The sequence below is a fragment of the Eptatretus burgeri genome, chromosome 18 (assembly GCF_056783735.1).
Source record: "Eptatretus burgeri isolate ZD-2024b chromosome 18, Ebu_testis_v1, whole genome shotgun sequence".
NCBI lineage: Eukaryota > Metazoa > Chordata > Myxini > Myxiniformes > Myxinidae > Eptatretus > Eptatretus burgeri.
The window spans coordinates 7,197,172-7,217,929 of NC_140978.1; the positions used below are offsets into that span (position 1 = coordinate 7,197,172).

Below are 20,758 nucleotides of genomic sequence, written 5' to 3' on the forward strand. Positions count from 1 at the left end.
ATCAATGCCCACCATTCAGATGACAGTAATCGATGTTTCTATCATGTAATCAATAAATGTTGTTGGCAAAACATTTTTTTTTCTTAAAAACATGTTTAGGATGATATGTGTTGACAAAAATCAGCTGATAATGCCACAAAAATGTTATTGATTTTGTCACAAGATCTGATTTTTTCAAATCAACTTAGCACAAAAACCTGACCTGATGGAGAGAAACGGATGCCATTTCCTGATTCAGCAGTGCCAGAATACCCTAATTCACTTGTAGAAATCTAGACAACATTCAGAAAGTAAAAAATTGTTGACCAGTGTTATTGCTGAAGTTTTTGTTCTTGCACATCCATACTTTGAAGCAACTTTTGAATCTGGAAACATCTTTTGAAATAGAGGTCCAGCATGATCTGAGACTGATATGGACAAGTTATGTTCCACAATAAATCCACTAAAGAGAAGTTCCGCTCGGGTAACATCCTCTTCCTCGCTTGTCCCTTGTTTGGTGAAATAATTCAGAAGTGTACCGGTACTCGTGCTCGAAGATCTCTCCTTTGCAATGTCTGTGTGCCGTTTGCTTCCAACGTGCTTCCGAATATCATCGCGACCTCCGTGCTCAACTGAAATATCAACGCTGCATACTGTACAATACGCATGATGAATTCCTCTTTCAGACTTTCGAATACACGGGTATTGGAGACTGTATTCGGTCTTGTACTTCTGAGACCATTTCTTGGTCTTCGTAAGCTTCTTTTCTGCCATTTCGTAATCAACATCGAGGGCTTGAAGCATCGGTAACTTCGAAGTCGATGTTCCACAGCTGCAGCGCGACTCGTAGAACTCTAGCGGCTGTTAAACACCGCACGGTGGTCGCGACCGCCGGGCTGGTACGGGGCCCAGCTGCATGCAGTGAGCGTATCGCATGCATATACACTGTGCATACATACCGCATGCACTGTATTGCACACATACCGCATGCACTAAATCTCAGTGCATGATCGCATAAGCGAGATCCAGACCCAATGTTTCGCTGCTCCTCATTTGAATTTGCAATTTTTTACGTACAATTTGGTAGCAGCGAACGTTATGGAGTTACCACATGTTATACGTAGCAGACGATGCTTTTCATTCAATTCTCATACTAGTACATTCTGATTAGTGAACAGTGCAAAAATATCAAAATTTCGGGAGGATAAGGATAGTGATCGTAAGGGCGGGAGTTTGGTGAATTTTCGGAAGCCTCCCGATGAAATCGGGAGGGTTGGCATTGCTGTACCCTGTACATAAATAAATCATGTCTTGACTTATCCTGTTCATTTTGATGGTGATGTAAGGCTGCTGTCAGTGATTGGCCAGATTTTAATTTCGTTTGTAGATTGCAGGAAGCAGTTACGCAACAATTGGTTCTGCTTGGCCAACTAATTAAGATCTGTTCTCTGACTGCCGGCACGATACTCGCTCATACTCTGGCGTCTTTGTATGGTAGCATGGTTCTAGGGGTGGGATCCTGCATTAAGTTTGGGGTGACTGGCTATTGTGGTATTTTAAGATGTGCCAACCTCTTTGGAGTTATCTGGAGGTCACCATCACTCGGGTTGGGTAAATAGTGAAGTTTTTTTCTGTTAAGTGTCTTCGCATAGCATTTTCTATGTAATGGCCATTTTCAATGCTGAATCTGAAAACGTTGGAAATTTTTTTTTTTACCTCAGATGACTTTTGACCCCTGGAACTTTAATATATTCAAAATGGTGACAAAAAAATGGTATTTTAATGAATTTCTGACCAACTGAGAGAAAATAAGGCTTGCAATATATGAATTTATAGGTTTTTCCAATCAGGAAATACGAAATTGACACTTATGCAATGATTTGATAATTTTTAAAAAAATTTTTGAAAGCCACACAATATTTTGTGAAAATTGAGCTTTTTTTTGTCATTCTCAGATCAACATAAGACAGAGATCACACCAGTGCCACCAACAAAAGTTCATTAATGTTATCCTGCACGGATTCATCGGGTTTTTGGCTAACCCCTGCTTTAGCGGGGAAAATGGCCTTTAAATGTTTGTGTGTGTGTGTGTGTGTGGATTCATCGGGTTTGATAGCATTCTTTATAGAGTTGTGTAGCTTGGTCAAACGGAATTTTTGAGTGCGGAATTTCCCTGCTCCATCCTTCACATGTCTTTGTTGGCGTATGTCTGGGGCTACAGTTAAGCGTAAATATGTCACTTCCGCAAGAAGTTCTTTCTCCGATAGTGTACTCAGTAAATATAGACCGTCTGGGGTCAAAGGTCCTTTATGCTTTTTGCAAGTTTGTATAGTATTCAATAGCCGAGTATTTTTCTTTTTCTTCAAGTCTTCCTTTTTCCTAAATTTCTTGATTTCGGTCCTATGCAACATCCAATCAATTTGAAAATGTGATTAGCGTATTCCTTGACCTGAAAAACATATGAAATGATATATTACAAGCCTTATTAGTCACATTAGAGAAGGAAAACATGAAAAAGGTCAATTTTTGGCCAGCATTTTGAATAAATTAAGGTTCCTGGGGTCAAAGGTTATCGGAGGTAAAAAATTCGGCCAGATTCGGATTCAGCATGCAAAATGGCCATAGAAATGCTATGCACAAAATTTCAATCATATTTACCCAACCCTACCATCACATCAATTATTCTTCGCATCCTTCTTTGCTCAATTATTCGCTTTTCAATATCTTTTTTTTTCCTCAGCAATACAACCTCTTGTCCGATTGAGATGAAACATTCAAACTCGGAGTGACCCCCCCCCCCCCAGAGAATGTTTTAATGACGATTGTTACGTGGTATGGTAGCCATATTGGATTAAAGGAAATTTTTTGCCATCTTCTCCAAAACCGCTCAACAAAAAAATTTGAAACTTGGCATGTCATCAACTCTCCATCAGGAATAAAGTTTTATCACAATGCCATTATTGAAGTGCAATGCCAGCCATAATTTAATGAATCGAAATCCTTATCAAAAAAATCTGAAAATTATTGAGGGTGATCAATTAAGAAAGTTGAGATAATTAAACTTATGCCATAATCAGTCACATGGTTTGGCAGCCATATTTCATTGAAAATAAAGCCTTTTAGAAACATCTCTCAAACCGCTCAAGTGATTGACGTGAAACTCTATGTATGTCATCGACTAGGCAGGCATGTGAATTAAACTTTGATAACTGAAACGGCATGGGTCATATGGTTTGGCAGCCATATTGGATTGAAGGAAAAATCTTACAAAAGTTATTTTTCTATTTTTAAAAAATATTTTCCTTGAAACCAACATGGCTGCCACACTACATGACCGATGACGTTTAAGTTATCAAAGTCGATGACAAACTTAAAGTTTAGCATTGATAGGTTAAGCGTGGCTTAGATAGTGGCTTAGACCCCTGCTTAACTGATCCCAGTTATAAACTACGCTTCTAGTTTAATTTTGATTTTACTTGAAGACTTGGGAGAGGAAAGAGCTTATCAAATTTACCATAATATTCAAGGCAAAAAATAGGCATTTTGCAATTTCTGTTCATTTTATTGAAAAACATAAAGACAAAGTCCAGGCTTTAAGCGGCATGCAATGAGATTCTTTAAAGTAACATCAGCTTATGTAGTTCCACGATCGTGAGGAAAATGGGTTCGTACAAACAATCATGAGCGCTCGAGTATTAAAATTTCAAACAATTCAGAAATTCAGCTTGTTAAACATGAAGTGCCAGTTGTTATCAAGGTTTTTTGCTATATGCAGACAGTTGTCAACCAAGCATAAGTTCCAAAACCGATATTTTGATTTGTACTACAGGCAGACAGACAGCGCAAGAGCATTAACATTTCAAAGAGTCTGATTACAGTGAGGTAGCCCGTAGCCTATGGTGCTACACCAGTAAAACCATGTGTGGCCCATGATGCACAACAAGATAAAAATGGAAAACCTACAACTTTCCTTTTCAAACTATGAGGGCATGTTGAAAAGTAATGCCTCCTTTTATTTTTTTCCAAAACAGCGAAAGCTATGAGAATGAAACAAAGCACAGTCTGTCAGTACTTTCTGCCGTGGGAAGTTTTGTGATCCTGACAATTGATTTCTCAGAGTTACGCTGGTTAATATGGCAGAAGGCAGCACGATGACATCTGTGTTGTAAGCGCTGGAGATTAGAGTTTGGTGCACATTACAATGTTGAGAATAAGAGACGTTCTATGGAGTACCACCACAAAGGATCACCAGCCCCAACTTGGCTCTGTCAGATTTTTATCTCTTCCCCAAACTTAAGAACACCTTCGTGGAGAATATTTTTATTCTGATGATGTCAAGGCCGCTGTGAAGCATTGGTTAAGTCAGCAGGCTATACAGTTGTATCATGACTGCATCACATAACTACTTCAATGTTGGCAGAAATGTGTGAACCACAGTGGTGATTATGTTGAGAAAAAAAAATGCACCATGGTAGAATAAAGATTGATGTTAAGAGTTGTATCTCTCTCTGTTTCATTTGGATGTCTTTACTCTTTTGGAGAAAAAGAATAGGAGTTATCACTTTTTAACACCCTCTTGTAAAATGGCTGGAAAACTAAACTTTATCGTACAAACTCGAGGCCAAGCCTCACTAACATACAGCGAACTCAAGATTTTAGGGCCAAATGCAAGAGGAAGATACCAGCAAGCTAAGGTATTGCAACAAGGATAATCTTTGGCATCATTGGAGAAACACCGGTATGCCATTTTCAATAAGTTTAAAATCTGACACAGGAAGGGATTATGGCTGAATTAAGACTGTCAATCAAAGGCAACTGAGGATTAACTCATAAAATCACCCATTATATTAAAATAGCACCTGGTTAAGGTGTTGGTCATTGATATGTGTTGTGTGCTGTGAAGTCACGTACCATGTGTGGACAATCCAGTGCGGTGAAACTGGAAGATATGGTGGTTGTGAATTACCTAAGACGAGAGGAATACTGTGGCCCCCTCTTTCCCATTTAACAGGTGAGATCTCGTCTGCCAAATGAAGATGCACTTCGAGACTACAAGTTGTTTAATTCAACATCAGCCTGGTAAACTGTGCCTACGGTTGTGTAAATTAATCAGAAATGACAAATGAGTCCAGGTCAAGTTTTTTTAATGTGAATGATCAGCTAATGGAGAGTTTTGAGAGGAGAAAATTTATGGTGGGGAATAGGTGATAGGGGTAGATGTGGAAAGTTGTACCATGGTAGGACAAATACTCTAAGTTGGACAGACTGCCCAATGATGTCTACAAGCAAGTGTAGCTCCATCACTTACTCAATATTCCTGAGCCCCTGAGGCTGCACCCTCACATTTTGTGTGAGTGATAACAAAACACAATCCATGAAGGTGTTATCATGATGAAATGATGGTCTTTGTGTCTTGAACATCAATATTCTAAGTGGTTGTTCAAGTGAGTTTAAAAGCCTTTCAATGATCATCACATTATAACAAAACGGAGGCCAGCATATGATTTTTTCCACATCAATGCCATCGCCTTTAAAACAGGCCTGGCTTCAACACGCTCTCACCACAGGCTGACCATCTTCCTTGCAGCCCAGTTGTCTCCACTCAAGTGCTCTGGCTGGGAAACCGTTGGAACAACAGTGCACCATCACATAGCGATGAAACAACTGTTCCAGGTAGTGTGTGTGTGTGTGTGTGTGTGTGTGTGTGTGTGTGTGTGTGTGTGTGTGTGTGTGTGTGTGTGTGTGTGTGAATTTTCTTGAGTGGGCTTGTTTGTGATTAACTAGAGGTGTACTATATCTTGGTACTCAGTGCTGGTAAACCGCAATTGGAAGCCCTTTTTGGTGACGGAGTCATCGGTGTGGAAGACAAGCATCACCGTAGAACTCGTGGAGTAGATGGGTTTGGACGGCTGAGAACACAAATGTAGACATTACACATGACCACTTGGAATGAGTTTGCATTGTTATCAAAATTTTGAAAGAAGCTTACTTTCCAAACTCCAATACCAGCACAGCAATTGCAAAGTTAAACAAGAAAAAGAGCAATCAGAGATTGTAGACCCTTGCCAGGACTTCTTTTGAGTGGTATATATATATATATATATATTTTTTTTTTTTTATAAGTTTTCGGGTAAATCCAATATGGCTGCCAAACCACATGACCTATGGTATCATATGTGTGAACCTTTTGTTCCTCATGGACAGGCAGTCATACGTGTAAAGTTTCGCCTCCATTTGTTCAGTCACTTCGGAGAAGATTTTTGAAGGTTTTTAAAAAGTATTTTTTTAAACAATATGGCTGCTGAATCACATGACCGATGATGTCATTAATTTTTTTTTCTGTGAACCATTTTATCCCTCGATGACCCTCAAAAATTATCATACTGATCGGATGTGGCGTTCTACATATGCAATTATGACATAACGAAGGCACCTATGACATCATTAAAAAAAATCACACTCATTCTCCATGAAGAGTACTTGCTATGTGCCAAGTTTCAATTTTTCCTTGGTGCAGTTTTAGAGATACAGAGGTCCAAATAAAATATGGCTGCCACACCACATGACCTATGACATAATTATCATTATAGCATTCTAGATGAGTATTCGCACCAATGGTGAAAAATTTGTCTTAATCAGACGAGCGGTTGCAGAGAAAAACACGAAAGTTCTGGGCGGACAAACAGGAAGAAGACGTCGTGCAGAGCACGATACTTGCAAAATCCATAAAACAAATTTGACCTCAAAAATAATTGGTGGTTGAATTCAATGACTAAATTGCCAATTTTAGAAATTTGGCCTGTGTTGACCTTTTGGCCTATGTGGACCTCCAAAATAATGGGTGGTTGATTTCAATGACCTGAAATATCTATCCTCTTCAAATTTCAAGTCAATCGAATGAAAATTGAGGAATTTAGAAATCTCACCTAAGTTTGGCCTATGTTGACCTTTTGACCTCAAAAACAATAGGCTTCTTCCTGATGACAAACTCTACAATGTGGTGAAGATCAGTTTTAAACTGTGACCTGTAGGCAACAAATAGACAGACAGACAGACAGACAGACAGACAGACAAAATCGATAAACCAATATACTTGAAAAATCTTCGATTTTGCAAGTAACAAACAAACAAACAAACAAACAAACAAACAAACAGACAAACGGACCGAGATGCAATACCCTCTCCTCTGACGAGGGTAACTCGAATGGCACTTGGGAGAGTGCATACCTCCGTCAGGCTGAACAGTTTGTTTTGTATCCCACTGATGGGTCGGATCTGGATTCGTTTCTCGTTTTATCAGGGAGGCTTTCAAGTTTTTCAGCAAAATCCACAACTACACCACTTCCACTTATTAGTTTCTCCAACTCTTTTGTTACATCTTTCCAACTCTTTTTGAGCCTGTATTTGAGCCTTCCTTTCATTGGCAGTTTTCACTGCTGCTGAAATACTTCCCATCAATGCTCCAGCCACACTTAAACCAGCAAATAAAGGAATTAGAAATGGGAGAAATCATCCACTCATCTCTCTTTTTGAATATTTCTTCAACATTGGTTTTGACATTTTAATGATAAGTGAGCCAGTGTCATTCAAGATTTTCACCTGATCTCTTGTGAGCAAAACATCAATTCTTACTGCTCCTTTTCTCTGAATTGTATTGACGTTAATCATACAGGGCTTTTGACTTTTAATACAAGATGATAGTTTATTAAGATTGATTTGATTAACATAAACCCCAGTTAGCACTTTACTACTCATTTTTTTTTTTTGAAATTATGTGAGACTAATGATAACACCATTATCTGTACGAGTGCGGGCCCGTATGTGCGGGCACATAGGACGACTGGATTGGGGCATTTTTTCACCCCCCTTACCCCCCCTCTCTCGCGCCAGTACCCTCTCTCGTGGGTGAGGTGTGCCAGTACGTGCAGCTTCGTTCCTTCGCTCTCGTAAACGACGACTAGATTGGGGCATTTTTTTCAATTAGATCGGACCAACCGTATGATAAATGGCCAGAACTTGGGAAACACCTTGGAAATATACTCAGGTCCCCAGCGTCAATTGTGACATCATATCAAACGAAGAAGAATTGTGACGCCCCCTCTCTCTCGCCCCTCCTCTCTCCCCCCTCCTCTCTCGCCCCCTCTTGAATTGTGATGCCCCCCTCTCTCCCTCCCCTCTCCCCCCTCTTCCCCCCCTCCTCTCTCGCCCCTCTCTCTGTAAATGTATTCACAAATGTATTCACAAAAAAACAAAAAACAAATAAATAAATAAACATTAATTGTGACGTCATTCGTGATGTCATAGCACCGCGTCCTATCATTGGTTTGGTAAATAAATGGCCATAACTTGGGCACCGCTTGTCCGATTAATATCGAACCTTGAAAAGGCACATACTCAGGTCCCCAGCGTCGATTGTGACGTCATACCAAACGAAGAAGAAGAATTGACGTCAATCGTGGGGGGGGGGGGGGATAAATAAATAAACATTAATTGTGACGTCATTCGTGACGTCATAGCACCGTGTCTTGTCATTGGTCGACAGATAAATGGCAGTAACTTGCGAACCGCTCGTCCGATTGATATCAAACCTCGAAGACACATCCGCGGGTCCGCAGCAATATTCCTGTCAAGTTTCAATCAGATCGGACCGGCGGTCGTCGAGAAATGGCGGTCACAGATTGACAGACAGACAGACAGACACACAGAGATTGCTGGAATTATAGATAGATTAATCTGTAATTGTTTCTTCCAAAAGCAAACAGCATGAATACACTTCTTCACTCTCCTCTTTCAATGTATAGGGAAGTATCCACTCTTCGACTTTATAGTTTCCTTTTGAGTGCTCGTCAATCGTGTCGATTGTATAAAGTTTTTCTAAATGCTACCATATCCAAAATGGGTTCTTTATTACCATTGCTTTCACACACCTTTTGGTAAGACTTCTTTGCTTCAGCATAATCATTTTTTCCCCAATCAATTTCCAATCTATCTCGTGGATAAAATGTTGTTTCACCTGAGCATTATCACTCAACACATTATTCTTATCAGTAGCAGTATCTCCATCTGGTTTCTTTAAAATGAGCCATAGATATCGTGGCTTTCCTTCGAGAACACCCAAATTCCATGTGTAAGTGGTTTGGTTTAGTTTAACGTGTTGACATCTTTGAAGGTATGATACATTCAGTAGTTTATTAGAATTAAGTCTTCTATTCAAAATCTCTTCTGTTTTAAGATTAGGAGTATATTCACGAATATATAAACTAATTTCATCAATAACAAATTTATTCTGATCACCAAAAGCATTAGCAGCACCAAAAAGCAATTCATTTTCATTATCATTTCTTTGTAGTTGAAATCAAATATTAAGTCCAAACAGAACTTTATCATAATCACAAAATCCAAATATACCTTTAAGAGGAACTGCCTCTTAAACTACTACTGCATCTTAAAAACCATTACCTGCTTTTGTATCATCGTTACACATTCCTTTTCTTTGACTATAACTGGGGTCTGCGTTTGTTCCTGTTGTCATATCAGGAATAAAACCTTCGACAGCACACTTCCCCATTCTATCACTAAATTAATATCATGTAAATTTCATCATTTCAGATGTAGCAGAGATTGAGCCTGGTGTTGGCGCAGTGGTTAGGGCAGCCGCTTAGGATCCAAAAGGTCCTGAGTTCAAACCCTGTTCGGCCACTGAATTAATACACCAGGGGGTTGACTCAGCCTGTCATCCTTCCGAGGTCGGCGAAATGAGTACCAGTATACTGGGCCGGTGTATACCCCGGTTAAAATAGGTGTACCATATCCCTGTGTCGTAAGAGGCGACCAGGGTTGCGTCAGGAAGGGCATCCGGCGTAAAAAAAAACATGTGCCAAATCACTATGCGGATCATACGGATGATCCGCTGTGGCGACCCCGAATGGGAGCAGCCGAAAGAAGAAGAAGAAGAAGAAGAAGAAGAAGATGTAGCAGAGACATAATCAACCGCTTCAACTTCTTGTGTTCCAATATACAAACTAACACGACATACAAACGAAACATTTTCCAGAAGAAATCATTTATGAGTAACGTTTGTGTTATTCCCAGCCTTAATGAATGTAAATTTACACAACAAGAAACTATCGGCTAGATTCAAATAAGTTTGATGATCATTTATTTCAAAACTTTTTGTTCCATTTGCATTCGTCTGTTCCTGTTATAGCATTTACCTTGAAGTAGTCCTCTTTTTTTAGTAGAGTAGTTAATAATGGTATCATCAACATCATTATCAATAATGATAATGGTATCATCCAAATCATAGATACTATCAATTGCTTCCATGCTTGTAGTTATTTAGTCAAAAAAAGATGTTAAAACTTTTGAAACCCTGACCCAAGTATTTGAATTGTTTTCTGTCATTCTTGGGGAGACAACTGAGTTTTGCCTTTCTTAATTTATTTTATTGCTTGCAATTTATGGGATTCTTTTGGGCGTCTGTTATACTCTTTATAGCACCCGCTACATTTCCCGCAGTTGAACCAATTAGGTCTTTATGTTTAGGAATAGTGGAACCCATACCCATTAGAGTATCAATGATCCCATCTCCTTGATTTCTAAATTGATGTTCTACACCCCCATTGTCTCTTAGGTTTATAGTATCCCTGACCAAGATACATACCTTCACCCTTATAGTATTGTTAAAGGAACATCCCATCCCCTGTAATTATTTTATATTTTCCCAGCTCGTGTTTTCTTACAATAACCATTGTATTTATTTGTTGGAAAACTTCACGGAGGTGAATTCTGATGGTTATAATTTCTCCATTAAAAGAAATCATGCGATGATGTTGGTCGGTTATCCTAAAATTTACTCTGCATATGGTTTTTGCAGAAACGGGTAGATAATCCAGATTTTTTGGTTCCATATTGAATTTATAACCAATTGGGGTTGAGTATGCACTGAATGAAAATATTGTATTTGTTTTTATTCCATCATTATTTAAGCACCATCAATCAAATCACAGTGAATGAATACCGAATTTATGCCTGAGGATATTTGAATGACATTATCATTACAAAACGTTCCATTAGTTTGAATCTGTTTTTTGAGGAGAAACCCAATAACTCTCTAAATGAATTATCAATTGTGAAATAAACCTTGTCGTTATTTTTAAGTTTAATAATTGATTTTGAAGTGTTTTAGAATATCTAGAACAATTTTTTTTGGTTCATCACCCTGTTCTTTCATAAGGCGAACAATTTCGGAAGATATTTGAGAAATCTCGTATGCTCTGGGTGAAACTGTTATAGTTTTGTAACCGCTTCCCGGATTAGAACTTGACTTGTCATTTTCCTCTGTGATCGTAAACAAGGTATTATAAGTTTCCATAGACAATGAAGATGCCTCATCTTCTTTTGTTGTGTCAAGTTACAGTGGGTATGGGAACAAAGATGTGTGATCACTCGTGAAATTAAAACTCAGGATTGTTCTTCTCATCTTATTTAATAGGGGATAAAATATCTTTGTATTGCCATTAATTATTTTCACATTCATTAACTGGTCTGAAATGGCTGATGTTTCATTAAAACTATTGTTATTTCCAGCCTTCTTACTACCTCACAACAATAACAGTCTATTAAGTAATTGTGATGGGTCATTTGGAAGAAAACAAACACCTGAACCAAGCCTACTTCAAGCCTCAATAATGTGTTTCTCCTTGTCATTCTTTTTTCTTCTCCCAGCAACACTTACCCCATAATCAAGTGAGTTTAGTAAATCAATATATACTCTATCATCTTCATTTTTCATATTCAATGGTTCATTGAAATAATCTGAAACTTGATTCTTGGCTAAAATGCAATGTCCATCCTTTGTAAGAAGAAACATTAATCTGGGGGTGAATTTAACAGGTGGTCTGACAGAACTTAAGAACCTCAATTCGTTATTATATATCAATACCTTTTCTTTAACAAGATGGAGAATATTTCTGGTTGTTCTGTTAGATCAGTTAGAATGAATCCTGCTATGGTTTTTGAATCTGCTGAATATTCATTGTTTTGAAGAGCCTTCACAAAAAAAACAGGAGGTTGATTTACCTCTTCCAGTTGTTTAAATAATCCATCATCATATTCGAATTCTCCGATATTCTCGAGTTCTTTTTCCATTATTTAACTAAAATATTTTATTATTTGCAGTTTTTTAGGAGTGCATTCTATCTTAGGAACTGCAGACATTTGTTGGGGAATTTTTTTTTAAGTGGCTTCACAAATTTCTCTTGTTTTCTTTCAAACGCTTTTTCTCCCACCAGTTTCTGTCTGCGTTTCTTCTTTGTCTTCCTGTTGCTTTAAAACTTTTGAAACTAACTCTTGATGTTCCTTAAATCTTCTTGCTTGTTCTTTCGCATCCATTTATTTATTGGAAAATATCATTTAATGGATAGAAAATGTCAAAAGGAATATTTTCCTTTTCTTCATCGTTAAAATAGATGTGTTCAAATAAATTATTTTCTTAAAATATTTCATAAAACTCTTTATTAACATTTATATGAGTTGTAATTTCTTCTTCACTAATACTTCTCCCTCTGCTTTTCATATGTTTGGGTTGAGTTTCTTCATCAACATCAAAACCAAATGATAAAATCTTAACTCCATCACCACTCAGATGTTTAATAATTTGTCTCATTCCTTCTGGATTAGTTTCTAATAACCCAAGACCACCAGATTTTAGTTTCTTTAACTCACTCTTACAATGTGAACATTTTGTTATACCAAGAGAGACATCCTCAAATATTTGACTTTCGTTCCTCAATCACATATGTTCCTCAATTGAAATGTCTTAATAATCTTTACCTTCGACTTCTGGTCACATTACTCTGGTTGTTGTAGATACAATACGTATCACAGGGTGTTTAAAAAAATGTAATCTTTTCATTTTCATGATTCAAAAACCTAGATTTATGGAAGTTTTTTTTTTCCAGAAGCAGATTTACCCACAAGATTGACAACAATAACTATCATTTATGTATGTCGTTGTTTATAAAATAAAATATATATCCCTCAGGATCTCATCTTGCTTCACAACAATGTATTTATATTTTCCAGCCATGTATTTAATTTACTCAAATTCTTTTTTACTACACAACGTAGAACAATTGTCTCTACAAAAAGTATTTATATCTATTGAATTTAACTTGAATAAAATGAAAGTATTAGCATTATTTCATATCGAGCGACGAGGGAGTTGAAAGTATGATTGACTTAGATAAATACAATTACGAGAAGAATGCCTCCCTCTTGTGTAATAACTATCCGTAACCGTTTGGTTTATCTCATTAACACAATCATCAAAGATAACGATTCTTTTTTGATTTATCTAAATCTTGGAATGAAGGTATATCATCGGTATTATCACTAAGAATAAAAGTTAGAGGTTTTGATTTCTTTTTACATTTATGTGTTTCATAATATAGTTGTATTATATCTTCAATGTTAGTTTTTTTGTAATTTAGTTTGTTTTGAAGTTTACATAAACCAATTATGTCTTCCTTTTGAAGACCTGCATTAAAACCTTGTGAGAGTAGTTGATACTCAGGTTGAAAACTTGACTTTGTGAAAATTATTAAATTATCATAATCTAAAAAGTTGGGAGTTAGGAACATTTTTAAAAGCAGGCAGGTTTTTCCACATCAGGTTGAACCAACTATGAGCTTAATGAATTTGGGAAATTTTTATGGTTTATAAATTTTATCTTTTCCCAAATGGGTAAAAAAACTCATTCATTTATATATTTAGAAAATAAATCATATAAATTTTTATTGGCTTTTTTTGAAACTATGTTTTATCTTGAGGTCAGGTTTAATTTCAAGATAATCCATTATATTATTCATACAATATCTTGTGTTGATATTTACCTGAAAATGACAATCGTGAATAATATACACCATCAATCCGTGAAATATTACCATCATTTGTTCAGTCTCTTCTCTTAAAAGAAAAGGTGTAATTTCACCCTCGTACTTCACATTCATTTCTCTTATTAATCTTGTAAACTGCAAAGTAATTCATTTTTGGTGTAATTTTGAAACAGTTATGTTCCTTTTTATATATATATATATATATATATAATATATTTTTTCATTAATTAGACGATAATCACAGAATATACATTGTTTATGGGCTTTTGACTCTGTGTTTAATCCCCGCCTTTCACATGCAGGCCAATTCTCAAATTTGTCATGTGGAGAATCAGGAAATTCAAGAGGCTCAAGATCTAGTATACTATTCATATTTATAAAGTAAAACTTTACTTCAAATAAAATTCATCTTTGGTATCACCTTCGGTACTTTCATTGGTGCTTTCACAATCATCTATAAAACTACTTTCACAACTATCATTTGAACATAAACTCTCAGTCTCATAACTGTCTTCTGTTCCAACAGAGATACTATCATCACTCTCATCATCTTCAAAATCTTCACTTGAATAATCACTCGTATTTAATTCATAGAAAAAAACATTACCATCTGCATTACCTGTCAAAAGTATTAGAACACCTCCATTTTTCCAGTTTTTACTGAAATTTAATCAGTTTAATGTTTCAATGTACTCTGAAATTAAAGCACAGAACAAATAAACAATTGCAGATAAAAAAGAAATCATGGAATTATTTTGTTGAACAAAATTTAATCTAAATTTTTGACTCGTCAGTCACCACCTTTTGCAGATATAACAGCCGAGCATACTCGTGGAATTCTTTCTACAATGGAAATCAAATATTGTTCGGAAAGTTCTTCCCAACACTGTTGCAGAAGTTCCCACAACTATGTTGCACTTGTAGGTTGCTTTGCTTTCACCCTTCTGTCCAGTTCATCCCAAACCAGCTCTGGGGTTTAAGTCTGGAGACTGTGCTGGCCATTCCATGATTTGAAGCCTACCATCTTGTTCTTTTCTTCTAAGGTAGTTCTGACATAGCCTAGAGGTATGTTTTGGGTCATTATCTTGCTGTAGGATGAACCCCTGACAAACGAGGCATAGATCAGAGGATATTGCATGGTGCTGCAAAATGCTGTGGTAGCCCTTTTGGTTCAGGGTTCCAGTCACTCTGTGCAAGTCGCTGACTCTGGATCCAGCAAAAGAGCCCCAGATCATCACGCTTCCTCCTCCATGTTTGATAGTTGGTGTCACACACTGAGGAACCATCCTTTCGCCTACTCGATGGCGTACAAAAACCCTGCGTGATGAACCGAAGATTTCAAATTTTGATTCATCTGTCCATAATACCTTCTTCTAGTTTTCAGCTGTCCAGTGGCGGTGCTTCATGGCCAGGCAAGCCTCTTTTTCTTATTTTGCCATCTTCGCAATGGCTTTCTTACTGCTACTCGACCAGTCAAACCTGCAGCTCGAAGTCTTCTCTTCACAGTTGAAACTGAGACTTCCTTACTTAGACCAGTGTTAAGCTGTGCTTGAAGCTGCTGTCCTGTGGGCCGCCTATCCCGCAAGCTGTTGACTCTCAGAAGCTTGTCTTCTGATTGTGTTGTGGCTTTGGGTCTGCCAGACCTCTTCCTGTCAGAGTTTCCTCCAGTTTCCAAGTGCCTTTTGATGGTGTAGGAAACTGTACTCACTGACACCTCGGCTTCCTTTGCAATTTCTCCAAAGGAAAGACCTACACTTTTAAGGGTTATAATGGTCTGTCTGTCTTCCTTTATTGATTGTCTTTTTCTCACCATTATGATAGCAATATACTACTTCCTGCAGTGCAATATTGTCCAAATAATGCTTCAGAGGGTGTAGCAACACAGTCTATTCCAACACAGCGTTTCTACAGACAGAGGGTTTGTAACTAATCAACAAAAGTTGGGACACCTGGAAGAATTGTTTGCATCAACTTTCAAGGCTTAATTTACTTTGCTGCAGAACAACTGCAGTTGCTAACCCATTACTTGTTCCCTGACAAGGGCCTTTTTTAACAACTCTGAATACATACATTATTTTTCTGTTTTTTGGTAACCTAAACCTTTTCTTTTAACCTCTGGCAGTTTACCGCTTAGCTTTGTAGCATTTCAGGTTATTCACTGGACTTGAACTGCTTAAATTTCAGTAAAAACTGAAAAATGGGGGTGTTCTAAAACTTTTGACCGGTAGTGTAGACCCATATACTTTTTTTCATTAACAGATTCAACTACTACATTTTTTTTTATATTAAAGATAATTTTAAAATGGTCCTTAACTAATACTGAATGAAATGTCATTTCACCTGATATAGTAACATCCTTTATTTCATCAATATTTACATCTTTTGGGATGTTGCAAAAAATACAAATTTCTCATTGCTTATTGCTGGTGGTCTTATATTTTCTTTCTAAAGCTTCATCCATAAGGTTTTTATTTTTTGATACTTTTTCCTGTGTCATTGCTTTTTCTAGTTTTGAATATATTGCTAGAGGGAGAGGAGAAACTTTTGTTAGAGCTACTTTAATTGATGTTCTTCCAGATATACTAAAAACCCTTCCACTGAAGGAAATTGAAGAACTCATCTTATCAACCACAATTGTTTTTATCTAATAGTTGTTATATTTACCTTAATTCAATTTTACATCCTCAACATATTTCTCAGTATCTTTTACAAATGCAGAGATTGAGTGAAACTTGTCTTTTGTGTCTTGATTCATTGTATTTATTAAGTAAAAAAAAGTTGGTGGGTAAAATGGTTTTAAGCACAGATTCACCTATAAGTTGAACAGAATTTTCATCAAGAAAATTTTAGTTTAAACAAAAAGCATCTATAAATTACTGTGAGATTTTCATCAAGAAAATTATATTTTAAGCAAAGTTTTTCTCCATAAATATGGTGAAAACAACGTACTGCAACATTTTTAAACACGAGTATAAATGTTATAAAAAACATCTTCAAACCAACAAACACACATTCAATCTTTTCAGACAAGTATCTCCATTTGAACGAGAAACACAATAATGTGATCTGTTCTCAGGATGTCTTAAAAGAGAGTTATATGAAACGCCTTCAATCACAAAAACATGTAAACAACATTGAGAGAAAGTTGAAGTTAAACAAGAAGAAAATTTGATTAGAGGAAGATGTCACTGAGACAAAACCATTTGAAAAAACAACTCTTCAAAGATGTTTTAAAGATCAGATAGAGGTAGAACTTATAAGATTTAATGTCAGTGTAAGATCCATTTGGGAAGCGATTCATATCTCAAAGGATTCAATTCTCTCTCTCTATCGAGTGCAGCCTGTGGCTGCTGGTTGCATCATTGGTTGGGACGTGGCTACGCCGCTGATGCAGTGTCCCCCTTACCAGTACACTGGTGCTCATTTTGCCAACCTTGGAAGGATGACAGGCTGAGTCAACCTCCTGGTGTATTTTAATTCAGCGGCCAACGGGGCTTGAACTCAGGACCCTATGATCCCAAGCCACCACCCTAACCACTAAGCCAACACCAGGCTTAAAGGATTCAATTATCAAGGTTGTAAGTAGAATGTTGAAAAAGAATATATCATTCAAAATATATCTTGAAGCCTCCTTTACCTTCTCAAGAGAAGATAATGTAATTGAAGAAAAATATATGAGAACGAATTCACCACACCTTATTACATCAATTGATAGCTCCTATCTTTGAAGAGCTTATTAGATTTGAATTCGAAGATCAACAACAAGGTTGTGGGTTCAACATTGGGAATGTTTCATACATTGATCTTTTTATTCTTAAATTGATTTACCTCAAGATATAAAGAATAAAAAGGCAATAATTGATATTAAAAATACTGATAAATGCTTTCTATGGAGTATCTTGGCACATCTTTATCCACAGGAAAGGGACTGTGAAAGAGTTTCAAAGTTTTAAGCAAAGTTTTTCTACATAAATATGGTGAATACAACATACTGCGACGTTTGTAAACATGAGTATAAATGTTATTTTAAAAAAAACGCCTTCAAACACCGATAAGTTTCAAAGTTTTCAAAGTATAAATTTATGATAAGCCTTCTAAGTTCTTTGGTTTTAAACATCTCCTGATGAGAATAAATTAGAAAGTGGGGATTGAGGCATCTCTAGACGAGAACCCATGGGCTTAAAAGATACAACAAAGTTTGAGAATATGAATAACCAATCATTAAATGTTTATTGTTTAATTGATAAAAACAAAGTGCAAATTCTAAGAGTTCATAATACGATATCCAATGATAATTGGTTAAATGACCAGCATGTAGATCTCCTTTATTTCACTAATAAAGAAACCGCTCATTATGTTGGTTTAATGGTTAGGGTGGTGGGCTTTGGATCCTCGGATCCTGAGTTTAAATCCTGCTTAGCTATTGAGTTAATACCAAGTGGGGTGAACTCGGCTTGTCATCCTTCCGAGGTCAGCAAAATGAGTGCCAGCATGCTGGTATACTGTGTCGGAGTGGCGACCCGTCCAGGATTGTGCCCAATAGCCAAGGAGACTGCTTAAGCAGCACCAACGCTCTGCACAGAGTACGGTCCCAATCTCCTCCTCCTCATTATGTTTATCTCAAAAACTTTTCTCGATTGCTAAGTCGTCAAGTTTATAAATCAAAGCATAAATTATATCCTTGTTAGAGATGTCTAAATATATTTCAATCTCAACAAAGACTTGATAAACATTGAAAGTATTGTTCTAATCATAAAGCAGCAGTTGTTGAGATGCCAGAACCAGGAGAGAAAGTTGTATTTAATGAAACAAATAAATGTAAAAACCCCATTTGTAATATATGCTGATTTTGAGAGCATCTTGAAAAAGACTGATGATATTAAAAAGATAATCAAAAGCATATCCCTTGCGGGTTTTGTTATTACATTAAATCATCTATAGGAAGTAAATATGATAAGTTGGAGTTGTATAGACTATAGAGGACCTGATGTTGCTGATTCATTTGTTGAAAGGATTGAGGATGATTGTTATATCAGATATATATATATATATATATATATATATATATATATATATATATATATATATATATATATATATATATATATATATATATATATATATATATATATATATATATATATATATATATATATAGTTACGAATTTGGGAATTCGATTGCACACAACATTCAGGTTCCTTGAGTCAGTTTTGTCGATAAGTGCTTGTTCCCTAGATAGTTCACCTTCCATTGTTTAATGGGCAGAAATCGATTAAGTGCGCTGCGTGATTCAATTTAATAGTTCGGGAGCGATAACAACACAATGGAGGCGCCCCTCCCCCTCTTCTGCGAAGAGGAAGAAGAGCCCTCCCGTGCCGTGATTCATGACGTCAACAACTCCCTCCCACCCGTGGTTGAGTGGGGGATGGAGCACGAGGGCATGAGTCGGGAGTGGGGGAGGGGGTGGATAGGAATAAAAAAGGGATACTCTGCTTTGTTCGGTGAGGGGGGGGGGCTTTCAGTAGAGCTTCGGCTTCTGCTTTGGCTTGGCTTGGGTTAGGGAGGAGGCTTTTTGAAGGCTTTTTGAAGGCTTTCTGCTTTGGCTTGGCTTTTAGTAAGCTTTTTGCTTCGGCTTGGCTTTTCAGCAGACCTTCGGGTTTTGCTCGGCTCGGAGTTCTTGGTTCGTGTTGAGAGAGGCTTTGTTCATCGGCTCGACCTGCTGATGGTTACTCGGCTCGGAGTTCTTGGTTCGTGTTGTGAGAGGCTTTGTTCTTTGGAAGAGAGTTGAGCTGGTTGCTTGGCTCGCTCTTCTTGGTTCGTGGAGCTCTTTGTTCTCTGTTTGGTTCCCGGCTTGGTGCGACTCATCGGCCTCATCTTGGAGCGGTTCTTCGAGATAGCGACACATCAACGGGAAGGATCGGCGCCTCGTCTCACCAGCACGTGTTTGGAAGCGCGAGAGGATTCGCTGGAGCCCTGGTCCGAACAGCTTGAAGACCACACGAGGTGGGGAGGTTCGAGATAGGTCCTGGGTTTCAGCTCACCTGTCCTCCGAGCTGGAGCCCATAATTAAAGGCCTCAGCCAGCATTTCTTGGGTGTGTGTGTGTATGTGTACGTGTGTCCGTGGGCCCGTCTAATAAGTAGGAAATTGTTAAGTGCTTTGTGTGCTGTAAATGTTTGCATTGCATTTTGTATAGTCGGAATAGTTCTGCTCTTACGTGCTTCCCTAGTTCCCCATTATTATTAATAAATACCCCAATTGTTAAATGTTTTCAGCTCGTCGCGTTGATTCTTTCATTGACTGAGCATTTCGTGTGTTGGTAGTTCGAAAGCCGTTGGTTTGCCGTAAAAGGGTGACATTTGGACCGACGGTTCTCGGCGATTAAGCCACTCGGATTCGCGCACGGGACAGGCTCGCCTCATCGGCTTGTTCCGTACGAGTTCCGTCGAGGGTGGAATACCCCAGTCGCTGGATCACGTGGGTATTAAGGTAAATTGAAGATTGGCAATCGACCCTACCCCACGTGGTCTGCCCATTGGCGTATTTCGGTTCTTGTACAAGGACCCGTCAACTTGGACTTCGCTGGGTGGCGATCTATATTCCGGGCAATCGGTCGGGCCAACTCGACTTGCGGCTGCGTCAGAGTGTTCAGTTGGCGGCCGACGCACCGGCACCGTAACATATATATATATATATATATATATATATATATATATATATATATATATATATATATATATATATATATATATATATATATATATATATATATATATATATATTCATGAAAAATATTTTCACGAAAAAAATAAGTGACCACTATATTCGTTATTGTTGTGTGTCTGTCTGTATGTCTGTATGTCTGTCTGTCCCGAGCATAG

The 20,758-nt window shown here is 37.5% G+C and overlaps 1 protein-coding gene across 2 annotated transcripts in view; it reads right to left on the reverse strand.

Annotated features, from left to right (window-relative positions):
* Positions 1-3,520: 3,520 nt before the first annotated feature.
* LOC147008528 (dorsal-ventral patterning tolloid-like protein 1) overlaps positions 3,521-20,758 on the reverse strand; it is a 194,515-nt gene continuing 177,277 nt past the window's right edge. For both annotated transcript variants that reach the window (XM_085864515.1, XM_085864516.1), the window contains one exon: positions 3,521-5,888. In XM_085864515.1, coding sequence (XP_085720641.1) covers positions 5,760-5,888 — 129 coding nt within the window. In that variant the 3' untranslated portion in view covers positions 3,521-5,759. The remainder of the gene's footprint in view (positions 5,889-20,758) is intronic.